Source organism: Haliotis rufescens, unplaced genomic scaffold, assembly GCF_023055435.1.
Source record: "Haliotis rufescens isolate VD_foot unplaced genomic scaffold, xgHalRufe1.0.p SCAF_13, whole genome shotgun sequence".
In the NCBI taxonomy this organism is placed as follows: domain Eukaryota; kingdom Metazoa; phylum Mollusca; class Gastropoda; order Lepetellida; family Haliotidae; genus Haliotis; species Haliotis rufescens.
This window is the reverse complement of record NW_025963813.1, coordinates 21,810,517-21,827,128: the sequence shown is the minus strand read 5'-3', so window position 1 is coordinate 21,827,128 and position 16,612 is coordinate 21,810,517. Positions and strand designations below refer to the sequence as shown.

Sequence of the window (16,612 nt, the reverse complement as noted above, 5' to 3'; positions counted from 1 at the left end):
AGTATAAGGGTAGTTTGCTGTACACAATGAGTTAGACTCCCTACTTTGATAAACTATATTTTGTAACACTTTTTTCATTGGTGTCCCTCGCCTTGATGTTCCTGTACTAACTACATTCAAGTATGGCTCAAAATTCACATGACTCTATCATAACGGTAACGTGAACTGCAAACTTCATTGTAGTGATAATATACATATACCTCAACCATTCGCTCAAACAAAAGACAATACTGTAGCTATCGACAACTTGTGCCATCGTATATCATGGCAATGCCTGTCCGTACTGGAAGATCATTGGAGCACGCACGTCGCGTATAACTGGATTAGCTCGACATATCGATCACGAAGCATTGTTGACAGATCCACGTGCTCCATCCTTATAAAGTGGAACTGACTCGGTTGTCGTCCACGAGTCGGTGGCCTTGTCGACCAAGGGAACACTTTGATACCAGAGCCACTTGCCTGACGCTGCCATAATGAAACTAGTATCTTCTCTTCAACCTGGACTTGTCCTTGCTCTTGGTCTATGCGTTGTACTGGCAGAAAAAGAAGAGGTAAGTCTGATTGCCTTTAAGGATTTCAGTTAAACAAGTTTTCTTCAATAGGCATTATGTATGTTGATTTTATGACACTATTTGGACGATGGAGTTATTAAGTAAGTGATGCATTATTATATCAACTGATGTTAACAGTATACAATAGACATCATAAACTTTACTGTGTCACGGAAGTCTATACCATGGCTAATTTCTGAGTGCGGAAATAAGAATATGTACAATTAAATGCGATGTATTTTGTTGCAATAAATACATGTATTAGAGATGTAATTTTCATTACTGTCATCTATCTGCTACCACCGACATAATGAGGTTGGTTGCAAGATGTTATTTGTCATTCCATCCGTCGTGACCAATTAGAGATGTAATGCCATTAAACCATGAAAACACCGTCGTCATGTCATTTCAACAAATAATTTTGACAGAATTGATTTTCTATAATTAGATTGTTTTTACTTTGTAACTTTTAGACCTGTGTTCATTTCACCTGATTTCATTACACCTCAACTAAGGTGACCAATTTCTCTCACGTGTGATAGGTTTGTTAAAACATAACTATTTTCAAAGCGGATAAAATACCCCGAAGAGAAAAAGATGCTTGAGAATCCCTATTAGAAGTTTCCGCTAAGGTTGTCACCACATTTGCGGAAGACGTTACAAGAGGAAATGACCTGACTATGATGATATGTGACATATGGTGTAAATGTGCCACCTGGTTCATAAATGCAACGGAAGCACTGACATAACGCGTCTAAGTAAGCTCCAATTTGATAAAGAAAAACAGTATTTTTCATATGTAGCAAACAATGACCAACACAATAATGATACAGGTAATTGTTCCACATTATAAACAAACTGAGTTTTGTCGTTGAGAAAGAACAAAGCAAAGTGTTTGGATAGGGCAGGATACGCTCACCTTTTCGCGAACTCCTGGTATAATCACTATCTGATAGTGATTGATAAACACATACTTCTGATATAATCGGAATCATACAACCGACTCTGTCTTTGGCAGATATTTCTTATGAATATTGAAAGGGCTTTGTCGCTTTTATTTAATTAAGTACATACACGTTTTGTAAAATATAGCTTTCAGTTGTTTGCCGTAACCGCACAAAATAAACTGGTGTTAAGCCTGTTGCACTCGCGTATTATTATAAGTCGTTTGCTTTGAGAAGTTGATAATCCCCTGTAAAAGCTGCAGCATTATATTCCAAAATAAACGCGTCAAGTGTGAATAGTGGATATTTTATCAAGCGTATCACGAGAGTGCCCGACAGTCAATAAGATGCGGCATGCAGTTTGATAATGGCTTAAACAATTCGAGTGCACTCGGGAGATCAAACATTATCATGTCAGCAGATCAAATGAAGCTTCATTTTCTATCCTTGAGTCCAACTCATGTATAGAAAAAGCCACACATTACACTTTCTCATTATCGATCACTATAGTTCAACAAATATAACAGAAAAACATATGCAGTAGATATCACGAAGATGTAATATTTTCATAACTAATTCATTTAAAAACTACAATTTTAAAGAAACGAGAACGTAAACAAGCATTCTTTTCTTCTTACAAGGATTTTTGAAATCCATCATTATGATATCTGTGGGATTGCCTACAGTGTATTTCTTGAAACTGGAAAGTGAGTGACTTGAACCATCACGTTGTATCTTTATGCAAGATATTCTTCACACAAATTATTACCGATGTTTCAGTGTTTGCATAGAAACATGCCGAATCCGCAAAATTATGAACGTTTCGATTTTGCTTGCCAACTTCAAAAGGGAATTAATGCACCCAAGTAATGGCTTCTGCTTGATGCATTTTCCCCTGCCTAATACAAGGCGCGTCCTCACCACATCATATTCTACTTTAACATAACGCATAATTATAATTGGTGAGTTTGAAGAGGAATTTCTATGTGTGTGTACTTTAATAAAATTCTGCAATTACCAGACAATATAAAAACGACTCGCTTGATTGTGTGACAGTCTTTATGCGGCTTGAAGAATCGTATAGATCCGAACTGCACAAAAAGAAGCCCCTGTGATTTTCTGATTCGATAATTACCGGGCGCAATTTCAATGGAATTTAGAAAATAGCAATTCTATCAACGCAACGAATTTTTCGGTGACATGAAGCAACAAAGTGTCATGACGAAAAGACTGCGGATTTTTATCAAAATATAATCAGTGTGACTCTTATCAACGTTTGATGTAAATATTCCCAGCTAAGAAAATTATGTTTTTCACGAAAAGTATAATTACGCGACTAAAACGTAGTCTTTGCCCGTCATTAAGAAGATGGAAGAACACGACGACATGACACTTTAAGGGATAATAACTTCTTTTTTGTTTGTAACGACGTTTGAGGGCTACTTCTGGCCCTTTCATTAGATGAGCACTGAGTAAGCGTATTGTTAATATATACTTGCTGATATGTTAACACAAGCTAGGATTAATGTAATATCATTAATGTCACAATATTACGACGAAACCAACGCCAATTTAGTACAGAGAGCGTTGAGTTGGGTGTGACGACAAAGAGCAGACAAGGGTAACACCATGTAAGAAATAGAGATTGTCCGTTGTGGATACTGATTGGTTATAGAACATTAGAGTGCGTTGTAGGTACTGATTGGTTATAGAACAGTAGAGTTCGTTGTGGGTACAGATTGGTTATAGAACAGTAGAGTGCGTTGGAGGTACTGATTGGTTATAGAACAGTAGAGTTCGTTGTGGGTACAGATTGGTTATAGAACAGTAGAGTTCGTTGGAGGTACTGATTGGTTATAGAACAGTAGAGTTCGTTGGAGGTACTGATTGGTTATAGAACAGTAGAGTGCGTTGTGGGTACTGATTGGTTATAGAACAGTAGAGTGCACACTTGTTAGTTAGATGTCTTGTTTGATTCTTTGCATGTCGGTGGTTTCTTGAAGTTTCCTCTTTGTCCCGTGGTTCATGATGGTAGGGATAATTTTGGCTTATTGCCAGGAAGTATTGTTGTTAGGATTGTTGATGATGTGTTCTTAAACAGCAGATTTCGTGATTTTTTATTTGACAAAATAAGTCCAGTGCCCTTTTATTCGGGTGGCTTTGAGGTGTGAACTTTCTCCAGTTGATGTGTCTCTACAGTTGCATGCGATCTCATCCAAACATCCACAAGGGTTTGCTAGGACTGGGCGGGACCTATACCATTGACATGAAGTTGTAAACAAGTCGTATTTACAATACTAAACAAGATCCTGTGTAATATCTAGTTTATGAAAGGAGTGAATAGGTCTGGTATCTGACAAGCGGAAGCGAGTCAGATACCAGAATATTCACGAGTTTCATAAACTTGGTGTTACACAGGAGCTTGTTGAACGGGACCCTGAACCATAAAGTTTACAAACACGTTACAATAACCTATGACGTAATTTGTTAAATTTCGTTGCAAAATACACCTGTGAAACAATGCCATATGACGTCAGACCAGCAGCAGAGTTGCTGGGGGTAATTGAGTGCGCATAAGCTTCTCTCAGTGAACTATTATTTCTACGAGCAATGCCACTGAATAAGCACAGCGATGTGGGGAGTTTTCAATTATTGTTAGTTCCTGCAGTACATGAGCACACGCTTTCATATAAAACAGTGTGTAATACCAGCTTATTATTATTTCTTGGCAGTGGTATCTTCAATGGAAGAGAAATGCATACAAATACCGCTTGGATAATATATAACAATCACAAATGAAAATACAGCCAAGGTAGCAGGATAGTACCAGTGGATTTGATGGAGGTGTGTGGAGTACGAGTAATAAGCTATACAAACTATTTAATGATCAGTTTCGTGTGATAGTTATATAGCCTTTTCTGTATCCAAGGAATTGCCACAAGTAATAAAACTGAGGTTGTGTCCCATGGTATAGCAGTAGGAGTTGGATCATATGGTAATATACTTTGTACATATGAAGAAATATTTTGCAGTGTCCTCGCGGATGGAAACACCGGAACAAGAAGGGACTTGAGAGGTGTTGCTATCGCACCTGGTCTGAGTTGAGAACTAAGTAGAAACTATAAACTAACGGGCAAAACGTCACCAAACAATTTTCTGGTCTAAAACAAAACAGACGTAAAATTTAGGAACAGTTGATGTTTTATTTAAAAAAAACAATTATTCAAAACGGTATTTGAAAACGACAAGATAAAAAAACATGTACTTAAAGTTCTGCAGACACGTTTATCAGGCTGGGTGCACTGTCCAGTATTCGATCACACTCGCAGAATCGACTTCGATCTCTTTCAAAGTCCCGTGCTACACACATGTCTCAGTATCGGATGGGACCCCCTCCAGCAACGATGCAGGCCCAAACATGACGTCGAACTGAGTAACACGAGTCTCCTGACATCAGGGATCCTACGCCTTTCTTCCTGGGGGCAATTGCCAAGGCATCCCTCGTCAAAGGCGGCTGTTGACGTTTCCGAATCCTGCGTCCAAGTTGGGCCCAAAGTAGCTCTTTGGGCGACAGGTACGGTGATCTGGCTGGCCACTGTAATACGGTCACGTTGTTGGCATGTAGAAAGTCGCTAGCGATTCGAGCTGTGTGAGGGGTGGCGTTGTCCTGCTGAAACAACGTACGTGGGTGTCGTTGCGGGAAAGGCAGTACCACAGGCCGCAAAACCTCATCAATATTACGACTGTCTTCTGGTTCCCGGAGGTCTTACCCCAGACCATGACACTCCATAAGGCTCCACTTCTTGGACTCAAAAACGTGCCGTCCGTTCACCACGTCGTCGGTAGATTCGAACCCGCCCATCAGAGGTGAAGAGCTGGCACCTACTCTCGTCGCTGTAGAGCACTCTTCGCCAATTTCTCTGCTGCAACTGCTGTACAGACCTGGCTCGTCTCAGTCTGTGACGTCGGTGTAGAGACGTTAACGTCATGCCCTTGAACGGTCCTTCTGCTGACCCGTAAAGCAACCGTAAATACCGATCTTCCTGTGGGGTCGTGACCTTGGTTCTTCCACTCATCGGCCTGTCCGCAGTACTGCCAGTTTGCCTGTTACGTGTTAAAAGTCTGGCGATGGTGCACTTGGAGCAGCCCATGATCCTGGTAACGTGCTCCTGCGTGGCTCCCGTTTGCAACATACCGATGTCTCTCTCCCTCTGCTCTGCGGTTAGTCGAGGCATGTTCGTTGTTTAAAACAGTTTCATGTGATTACAATCCTCCTCATGTTTTATACCAGAATTTCACAAGGTAAGTTTGTGCATATTTTGCATTGTTTAGTGTTTAAATCCACTTTTCTCGCAAATCGAGTGAATCGCGTGCACATGTTCACAGGGAATCGGTAAGTTGCATTCCAGCTATGTGTTCCCAACTGTTTTCGTGCTGTTTGGCAAATTTGTTGAAAACTGACGACCATTATTTATTTGTTGGCGTTTCTTATTGCTAGGTTTTCCTGATTTTCCGAATTGTTTTCTCCTCCAGAGATACCTGCACATAATGTAATGTTACACATACTCGAAATATAACAGCAGATAATGTAATATTAGCCACACATTAGACATAAGTATAGATAATATAATGTGAACAATACACTAGAGATAACTTCACATAGTGTCAACCATACACGAAATGTAAACACACATAATACATGATTGATCTTTGTGCATAAGAGATAACGTCACATAATGTATTACTATGTTTATACGAGAGTGAGAGGCCCGTGAAGATCCGGGTTAGAAAAGGTCCTCAGCATCCTATGCCTGTCATAAGAGGCTCCTAACGGGATCGGGTGGTCAGGCTCGCTGACATCGTATCCCAATTGCGTGATTCGATGTTCATGAAATCAATCACTGGATAATCTAGACTCGATTATTTACAGACCGCCGTCATACAGCTGGAATATTGCTGAGTGTGGCGTTAAACAACAAACAAAACAAACTACATACGAGCGATAACGTCACTCAATGTGCTGGTATTTATACACGTGAAATAACGTCAGATAATGCATTGGTATTAATACAAGCGTATTACGTCAGATAACGTGATGGTATATGTACACGACAGATAACGTCGCACAATATAATCATATTTATACACAATAGAAAACGTCGCATAATGTATTGGTATGTCTACATGAGGGATAACGTTACATAATGTAATGAAGTTCGTAGGCGAGAGATGACGTCATATAATGTATTGGTTTTAATACATGCGAATAACGACTGATAATGTAATGGTATTTATAGGCGAGTGATAGCATCACATAATGTTATCGTATTTATACACGAGAGATAACGTCTTATTACGTATATATATTTATTTAATAGCAATCGTACACAAGAGATGACGTCACACAATGTATTGGTATTTATACATTTCAACAATAGTAACGACGGTATATGTATTTTCAAAGACCATCAGTTTGTGCTAACAATACAATGTGTCGAATCACACTCTGTGATAAGAGAAAATCTAGAGGCACAATTAGGAGACACGGATCAGTTGTTCAAGTATTGAAAATTGGAAAGGTGGGCAGAGGAAAGTTACTTGAGATGATTTCACCCTTGTTAGTCAGTATCGGGTATGGCTAAATGGTCATCAATACACGTACTCTACGCCGAGGTCTCAGGCGCCTGATGACATGAACTGGAATCCGAAGCTGTTCCTCCTGGAGTGTACTGATTGCAAGCATCTGTGGGATCAAGGTCCTTCTCAACGGACAGCAGTTGGTGCATGTGTAAAAACCAATCTGTGCAACTGCCCATTGTGTTCATTGGGGAGGCAATGAGCAAACAATTATCTGCTCATTGCAACAATATACTGTATGTCAATTTTACATCACCAAACCCATGCTTGTAAACAGGAAATACAATTGTGTGAGTAGATATAGTTCAGCGAAGAAATCGTTGAGTAATTTAAAAAGATATAATAATGGTTGATCACATTGTTTGGTGCGCATTAAAGTCTACATTTGGTCAGACGTATCATTTTCGAGGCGTATTTATATTTTTAACAGTAGTTAATAAATAGTAATTTATGATTTATTGTTGATGCATCCGTGTGGGAAAACAATTCAGGGGACATATCTGTGTGAAAAAACTCGGTGAGTAGATACTTATAAAATAACTTTGTCCTTTTGACGTCTGTGAATAAAATTTAAAACTCAGTGTCCATTGCATGCATTGGGCAAGCTGTATTGCCAACAGCACGCATTGGGCAAACGGCCTGCCTAAATGCACGCAATGGGCAGTTGCACAGATTGGGTTTTACACATGCTCCAACTGCTGTCTGTTGAGAAGGACCTTGCGATGCTGTGATCTGATGACCAGTATGGTCCCACAGATGCTTGGTGACATGTCAGGTGATCTGGCTCGCCAAGACAGGACTTTGGGCTTGTTGGCCTGAAGAAATCTCGCACAATATAGGCTGTGTGTGACAGGGCGTTATCCTGCTGGAATAAGGCAACGTTATGCATTGAGATTTGAGATGAACACGTTTGGATATTTTCACCGCAGATTCCGCCTAAACTATGACGCTGCCTCTGCGAATGGTATGATGTCCTGTCCTCTTTGTCCGGAGGGATAGGTGGTTGTGACTGGCGGATTGCCGCACCTAAGCATGTCTACTGTCCACCTGTCCAGCTGCAGGGCCATCAAACTGGTAGTTGCAGCGCGGGTACAGCTGTACTTCTGGCATCTTGGTCAAGGTTATCTGCAACGTATCAATAATTATTTATGAGTGGCATTATCGTTCTGATTTTCTGGAACCTTTGGTGTAAATGTGCAATGTTACGCGTGTTTAATATCCTAATGTTAATTTGGTGTCTTATTTCCCGTGCAACATAATCAAACAAGAGCAAGAGTCGAATGATGCTCCTTGAAATGTTCCTGGAAAGAACATGCTCGATTGTACCTTAATAGTTGGTAAATGTAGACACCAAATGCTGGAGCTGGTAGAACATTGCTTGACTAAAAGGGAAAGCTGACTGTTGTAAGTTGAAGTCATACAGTCTTTATCCATAAATCTAAATGTGAAACAGACGAGGCGGTTTCACTGGCTGAACCTACTCTGAGAGACATTCATCAGTTACATCTTCTTTTCGACTTGTCCGATAACCGAGTTTCACTTGTACCATTTGTTTCCGTGTTTTTAAGGTGAGAATTTGACTTGTCCTTGCATGTGTTTGTGACAGGTGCTACCGGTTGGGCAGGATACGCACCCCTTTTCGCGAACACCGGGCATCATCACTAATAGTGATTCACAAACACATACAATATGAAAAAGTTGGAATCGTACAATAGATTCTGCGTTTGGATGAGGGGTCCTGTGGTTATGAAAAATGTTTTGCGGCTATTATTTATATCCTAGGTATAACTGTAGGCGAGGGATGATATTTAATCGCGGGGCAGAAAGTGTCGGATGAATTGCCTTTAAAGTAGTGCCCTCTAAAATCGGACCAATCTTGGTAGATATAAAACCTAGTCCAGGGTCCATAGGCCAGTAGATATATTTGGAGGCGTGTCGACACATCAGTATCTGATTGCATTGATTCTTCAGTGAGGTGTGTGTGTGTGTGTGTGTGTGTGTGTGTGTGTGTGTGTGTGTGTCCTGGACGGGAATTATTAAATATAAAACACGCATCAGCATTAACGGCAGTGGCTGAGGGCGGAGGGCTGAATGTGCCTTTAGATGACTATGCATCAAGAGTTCTATCATAATAATATCTGCAATAAAAGTCTCCCCTTTCGATAGTCAGGAAGAGGTGGCAATATGGATTAAGTTAATTATTGTATTGTATTTTTTTACGAGCTGGCAGCAATCGTGGAATAAAGGATAAAAGAACCTACATTGAAGTGACAATAACTTACATTTCCTTCATCCAAATAACTCGAGATTGAATCCCGATAGTCGAAATTGTACAATTTCATTCATTACCTTTTAATTTGATTTTCATTCATTTACCAATACCACATCATTATAAATACCTGAAGTCTGATGTGGCCGAGGTGACCAGGACCAATCTATAGCTCATTATGTTACTATTGCCCAGGATAATGACACAAAAGCATTTCACACTCCCTTGAAAAGAGGATAGAGTTACAGGAAAGGCACGGTTTATCACCAATATCTGCACATTGTTATCAAATCGCATGTTTCGTTTGATCTTGTTTGTTGATGTCCCTAACGTATCATTTCGTGGTGCGATTGATGGCTTCTCTTCACCGAGCCGCACTTTACTAAGAGCTGTGTCATGTCATTATTTTACAAGCCTTATCAAAACTAATTGGAGTTTGGTTTCCAGGTGAAATCAGTCTTTGACCACTTAAGGATCCAATGGTTATTCTCTGAAAATGCACATATACGACGTGATCTTGGCCTGAACAAATTGATTGACAGATGTTTAATGATGATCCGAAAATAACAACGTGAAACCATTGTACGGAAATAATGGCGAAACGTATGGTATCATCATAATTAGTTGACGTTGATTATCCATTTATATTATCATTACTGAGTAATATCAACCTGTCAGTAATGAGACCGAAACCATAGACTGGGTTCATTACTTTTCAGTCATTCCTTGCTTTATCACTTACTGAGTGAGTTTTAAGCATAACATGATGGTTCATCATAATGTTGGAGAAGTATTGTTAAAGCCCAGCTCACTTTCGCAAAACTTACAGACTGTATATTCATTTCCATATATGTTAATACTGCTACTGTGAGCATATAATATTGAAGTGTTGCATGTTTCCTAGTCGGTAATACATGTACATTTACACTACCCCAAATTATGACAACGATGTCATAAGAAGGTATGTGTGTATATTATATGACATGTGGATACTTTATGTGAGAGAAGGAGTCCGCAAAACAGGCATTTATGTTATATTGGGTAACATCATATACATTTAGAATGATTTCCGAACGCAACTGACACACACTGATATTCGAATATGTCGATAAAGTGACACGCGAGTGACAATATATTTCCCAATGAAATGTGTTAACAAAACCTACGTCTTCCAAAACCGTAGTGAAACGTGACACGACCACGTCTAATCAAAGAAGTGCAACTGAATCTGGCCTCATCTGAAATCATGACACTTGACCAGCGACGATTACCCCAGTTTCGACGTTGTGTTCACCATTGACGTCTGTTGGCAATACTGACGATTTGTAAGGGGCGGCACAACACGTGGCCGTCGAGCATGGAGATGAGCTACATTTATAATGGGACGCCCTGACCTATCGTCAACATCTTGGGTTTGTTGGTACCCGTTCCATAGTCTGCTACTCACATTAAACGTATGGCCTGACTTCTGTACGTTTCCAGCATGTCAATAGCTCGCGGAAGCACCTCGCGTACGTTGCGGATGCCGCATCCCTAGTTCATACACAAACAATGAATGGAATCAAGTAAATCACAACTGTATGATAATCAGAATGAATAGGATCTACCTATCTTTCTATCTCTCTCTATATTATATCTATCTTTCTATCTCTCTCTATATTATATCTATATATCTATCTTTCTCTCTCTCTCTCTCTCTCTCTCTCTCTCTCTCTATCTATCTATCTATATATCTTTCTATCTATCTATGCGTGCATAAACATGTAACCATACTTCTATTAACATATATGGTATTCATAACGTTCAAATATCCTTGTGTACCCTACCCTTGTCGTCTATTTGCCCGAGAATAGTCTCGCAAACCGCCCAAGTGCTTCTTTAAGACTTCAAACCTAGGTAAAAAATTGATGACAGGAATAGACAATTAATTGGTTAGCGTCTAATGTTTGTCCATATTCCCGAGTTATCATTCAGTGTATAGCACATATTAACACAAGAGAAACGGATTGCTCTTTCTGTAGTAAACCTTGTTTCACAAAATGGCAACACACTCATTATTTCCCCTTATCGTAAGCAAATCGTTAACCCTTCGGCAGTTGTCATGTTCTATTGCAAATGTCGAATCAGCTGGTGTTTTGTTTTTTCAGGTGAAGGTTGGCACGTCTGATGGAACGTCTGTAGCAGTAAAGAGATCCTTCGATTCAATCAACAAGGGCAGTGGCTTAAGTGGCTTTATGAAGCGTGGGTTCGATAAGATCTCTCACAGCAGTGGGTTTTCGTCCTTCAACAAACGACCCTTTGATTCAATATCCGGTTCAAGTGCTTTCTCTGACTTCGCCAAGAGACCGTTTGACTCCATTGCTTCTGGGGGTGGAATGGCAGGCTTCGCTAAGCGTCCATTTGATTCCATTTCTGCCGGAAGTGGGATTTCCGGATTTGCCAAACGTCCCTATGATTCTATAGGAGCTGGTAGTGGTATATCAGAGTTTGCAAAGCGGTCATTTGACTCCATTAACGCGGGGAGTGGACTATCGGGATTTGCAAAACGTTCATTCGACTCAATAGGGGCTGGGACTGGAATTGCGGGATTCGCTAAACGACCATTTGATTCCATTGCATCTGGTAGAGGTATGTCTGGATTCGCTAAGCGCCCCCTTGAATCTATCGCAGCAGGACGCGATCTGTCCGGTTTCGTTAAGAGACCGTTTGACTCCATTGCCTCCGGGAGAGGTATGGCAGGATTTGCAAAACGCCCCTTTGACTCAATTTCGTCTGGAGGCGGTATGGCCGGCTTTGCGAAGAGGCCATTTGATTCCATCAGCTCCGGAAGTGGGATGTCAGGATTTGTCAAGAAATCTTTCGATAAAATTGCCCATGGTGGCTTCGCATCTTTTAACAAAAAGTCAGACAGTGAGGTAGATAAACGCCCATTCGATTCAATCAGTCAGGGTGCTGGGATGGCAGGCTTTGCCAAACGACCTTTCGATTCGATTGGTTCTGGAGGCTTCTCCACTTTCGTCAAGAAAGGCCTTGACTCAATTTCACACTTCAGTGACATGGATGACTTCGGCAAGAGGTCTGTGGATAACGCTGGCGAATCTGAGAGTGGTGAAAGAAAATGAATATGGAACAACAATAAACACACATGCATGACTAACACGATCGTCCAGAACGTATGCATATCAAAACGTTACTTTCGCACTTAAAACTATGCTGCTGGCAAAGTTAATATCGAGAAGCGATTATTATTAAATCACAGTGGCTGATTAATTTGTACTTCCATTTTACTATGGATATTTAAGTTAAGATTCATTTTAAGAACGAATGTATGTGTATCCTATTACATGTATGCATACTTAACGGTACAACACATACATGTATTATGTTTGACATCCGAGTTCAAGTACTCGCCGCGAGGAACTGTTGACCCACGAATAATGTTTCTATGGAGCATAACATGAAGGCGCTACAAATTATGTATACAAACAGCCTTAATCTTTCTGAAAAAGTTTATATCAAAATTTAAAGGAATATATTTTGTGTTGTTAGATATTTATTTCTTACGAACCGCTTCAGCAATAAAGAGTTGAAGAGTGCCTGAAGTTTCATATTGTTGATCCTTGTTTCAATACGAAAGTTCCTGAAACTAAAACTTACCCCCAAAGCACAAATTTAAAAATTGTGTTGAAAAATCATCCAGTCGTCAGTGGCTGAAGACAGGTATGGCGTGCGTCTGGCTTTTGTGAAACTAGAACAACGCATATGTAGTATTTTGCATAGCATTGTATTTGTTAGCTCAAACGCCACCTCTAATGTGCGTTCAGCCGAGGTGGAGTGAGTGAGGTTTAACGACGTTTCTCCGTTATTATACACCGTGTCAGCTGGATGTGGGAGGAGAATCCGCATTGATGTAGGTGTTAGCTGTTTACCACCTTGATTGAACCAACAAACCAACAGGGCGTATCTGGTATCCGAACCCATGGTAGGATTCCTAGACTATAAGATTCTGGCCCGCATAAGGAATGCAACTCAGGCAACTAGGTCCCCTTTAGTCTATCCGAGAGATGATTATGGGAATGATTATGGGGCACGGATGTCGATTGGTAATTGGTAAAATTTCCTCAATTTATCTCACTGTAAAAGGAACTAGATTCTTTCAGGTTCACTCATATATCCACACCAAGATAGACTGTAAAAATTTACGTGAACCATGATACGATGCAAGTAACTATAGAATCTACAAAATACCGTGAATCACGAGGTGAATGGCGGGGGACATAAAAAATACATTGTAACATCACGGGGTTGCGTTATGGCTGTTGTTTCGGCGGCACGCACAAGCCACGTGCCGAGGTTGGACGATTTGATTCAGACGAGATGGGGAGGAAGCCTTGGTCCACGGTTTTGCATTGTTGCGTATACGTACAGCTCATCGAGCACATTTTTTAGAATCTATGTGAAACAACCTGACACCCAAAAACAGCGCCGATTTAGTAAATCTGACGGCGTTTTGCAACCCGTTAACATTACCCAATAAACGATATAATTATATATAAAATTCATTTTTTCAAGACCGCCTCCTTGGTCCAGTGGGGCGGTCGGGTAGCCTAATGGTTAAAGCGTCCGCTTGTCACGCCGAATACCTGGGCTCGATTCCCGACATGGATACAATGTGTGAAGCCCATTTCTGGTGTCCCCCGCATGATATTGCTGGAATATTGCTAAAAGCGGCGTAAAATCAAACTCACTCACTCACTCACCTTGGTCCAGTGGTTAGGATGGTTTGCCCGAAGAGTGGGAAGACGTTAAAAGATTGTACTTGTTGTTACCCTGTTGTTGCGGCATGGTTTCTTAGTGGGCTAGCACTATAAACTCGGCATTAGTCCGGGCTCATACAAGCAGACACACACACGCGCACGCATGCACGTCGCTATATAAATGCAACACTCTGGAACGCGACGTAACGAATTGATGATGGTTATATGCCGATGACGATACTTATTAATACCAAGGCCAAGAAAGGTTAAGTCACGAGGTTTTTAACAAGTGTATTGTATCAAATCTATAAAATTGCAATACAGTGGTACCGAGTTAACGAATAATGTAGTCATTTGTCACATTTATATGTGTATCAACAGGTCTTAAAATGCCAGAGGATAAGGTTGTTTATGCAGATGACATTATACAACTGTAGGTCAGAATTCAACAATGCAAGTAATTATGTATCATATTTGTCTAAACAAAAACATTTATGACGAAAACATGGGGCCTAACTGAGGTTTTACCGAGCAAATAGAGGCTGCAACGTTAATGTATACTTAAGTACGTGACGTGCGACGTTAAGGACGTTCATTATGTTTGGAAACGAGCTATGACATGAACATCCGTTCCTTATTCTGAAGCTCGTGTACATTCCTTGCCAATGTACTGGAAGGTATCCGGTATTCTGTAGTCTCTAGCCACCTTGAGTTATAACTTGCAGCGACATTCTATTGTTGCCACAGTTGGAGACGCCATAACCTTGAGGACCTTGCGTCTCTACTCACTTTCACTTTTGCCGTAAGCACCATAAGCGAGCTATCGGAAAATGGGAATTCTAAGATGCTTCGCTAAAAGATTTATCTCGGACACGCCAGAAATCTATGATCGAGGGTTCGAATCCCTGTTCGCCCCGATTATGCTTATCGGCTTGTCAGCACCATGCCCTGCTTGTGGATTTCACAAATTGTAAATGTCTGAGTTTCCACCCAAAGAAAGTTAAAAACTACCTCCCCCTGTTATCTCTGATACAAAGCACCGTCTCCATGCCACAGCAAGCACCAGTTGTCCAAAGGCGTTGGTGCCTTTGAGTTATATACGTCAGTGGCCGTGAGTAACCATTTCAAACTTACCTACACCGCTTCTGGTGATCAACGTAGGACATTGAGCTCATGTTAGTTATGAGTCATGTTATTTCGTCCCCATGGCGACGCCATTTGACATTACGTCAACTCGCCTCAAGGCGTTGATTCACATTGAAATGTATGGGTACTGTATCCTACAGCCCAACGAACCCAGTGTGCACTCCATCTCATGATCTGCACGTGCTGAAGTCGGCTACATTAGTGGACAACAATGCACTTGTGGAATGTTCAGTGTCACGTGATGATTAAACTGAACCAAATTCACATAAAAACATTGAGTTTATTCCTACCTATCACTGTTGGGATTTTGGAGAAGTGTTCTGGGATTAGTGATGTATTTCAACACCTACATGTACTTTAGTCTTTAGGGTGCGGGCAATTAGCTGGAACAGCCTTTCAACCCGATTGGGAGATTTTCATGTGATATTGATCGCATCTCCGTTAATAGACACAGTTAGTATTGCATTTACCACTTTAGAAAATGTATAACGTTTACTTTATACCAATAGCATAGCATAGCATAGCATTATATAGTATAGTTTATCCCTTAACTATGTGTATTACACACTCCAAGCACACGGACGCAAGTGTCTTCGTGCTTCAACAGTTCAGGGCAAAGTTATACTGTATTACACAGCACATGGCGGTAGAGCAAATTTTATTTCTTAATCAATTAATGTTTTTTATTTATTACGCCGTATCTGCGACGTTGTGACTTATGTTACACTATAGATTATAGCCTATAGCTAAATATAATGATATGAATATAGTCATAGACGTACAACACAATACTAGCAGACATCCTCAAACATCAAACATAATTTATAATAAAATATTCGAATGCAGTATATTCATGTATCTACACAACGGGAAAGGATGACAAGCCCCTTCATTCACACTACTGACGGAGGTGATGCTGCTTTTCGATGAAAGTAAAAATGAATGCGACTTCTTACGATCAAACGCATGCAGTACAATGTATATAAAGAAGTCTCATATTCGCAAGGACAAACACATTTTCTCTCATAACCTTTAAGCAAACCGGTACTCGCTATATTAATTTCCTCTTGGCCTATCTCACGCTAGAAGGAGTCAAGGGGTTATATGGCATGCGATCTTTGAAGTGGTCCAACAATGTTTGAGAATTAACAGAACATACTATGCCTTCCCTTGGAACAAACAGACAACCTCCAAGTCGTCTCACTGAGATGACATGTAACAACAGGCCTTGTAATGTTGTTTTTCTTCTAAAAGTTCAAAGTGTGTCTATTTTTTCATGTATCAGTATTACTATATTGGGAAAAT

At 40.4% G+C, this 16,612-nt stretch overlaps 1 protein-coding gene across 1 annotated transcript; it reads left to right on the top strand.

Annotated features, from left to right (window-relative positions):
• Positions 1-381: 381 nt before the first annotated feature.
• Positions 382-13,000, top strand: LOC124132289 (orcokinin peptides type B-like). The gene is made up of 2 exons (XM_046496141.2): positions 382-554; positions 11,552-13,000. Exons 1-2 carry the CDS (start codon positions 477-479, stop codon positions 12,524-12,526), a joined length of 1,053 nt encoding a protein of 350 aa, XP_046352097.1. The 5' UTR covers positions 382-476; the 3' UTR covers positions 12,527-13,000.
• Positions 13,001-16,612: the final 3,612 nt, after the last annotated feature.

Excerpts from the sequence above, each read along its gene's own strand:
- LOC124132289 (XM_046496141.2), top strand. The coding sequence starts at position 477 with ATGAAACTAGTATCTTCTCTTCAACCTGGACTTGTCCTTGCTCTTGGT. Across the intron at positions 555-11,551 it reads TACTGGCAGAAAAAGAAGAG|GTGAAGGTTGGCACGTCTGA; the intron begins GTAAGTCTGATT and ends TTGTTTTTTCAG.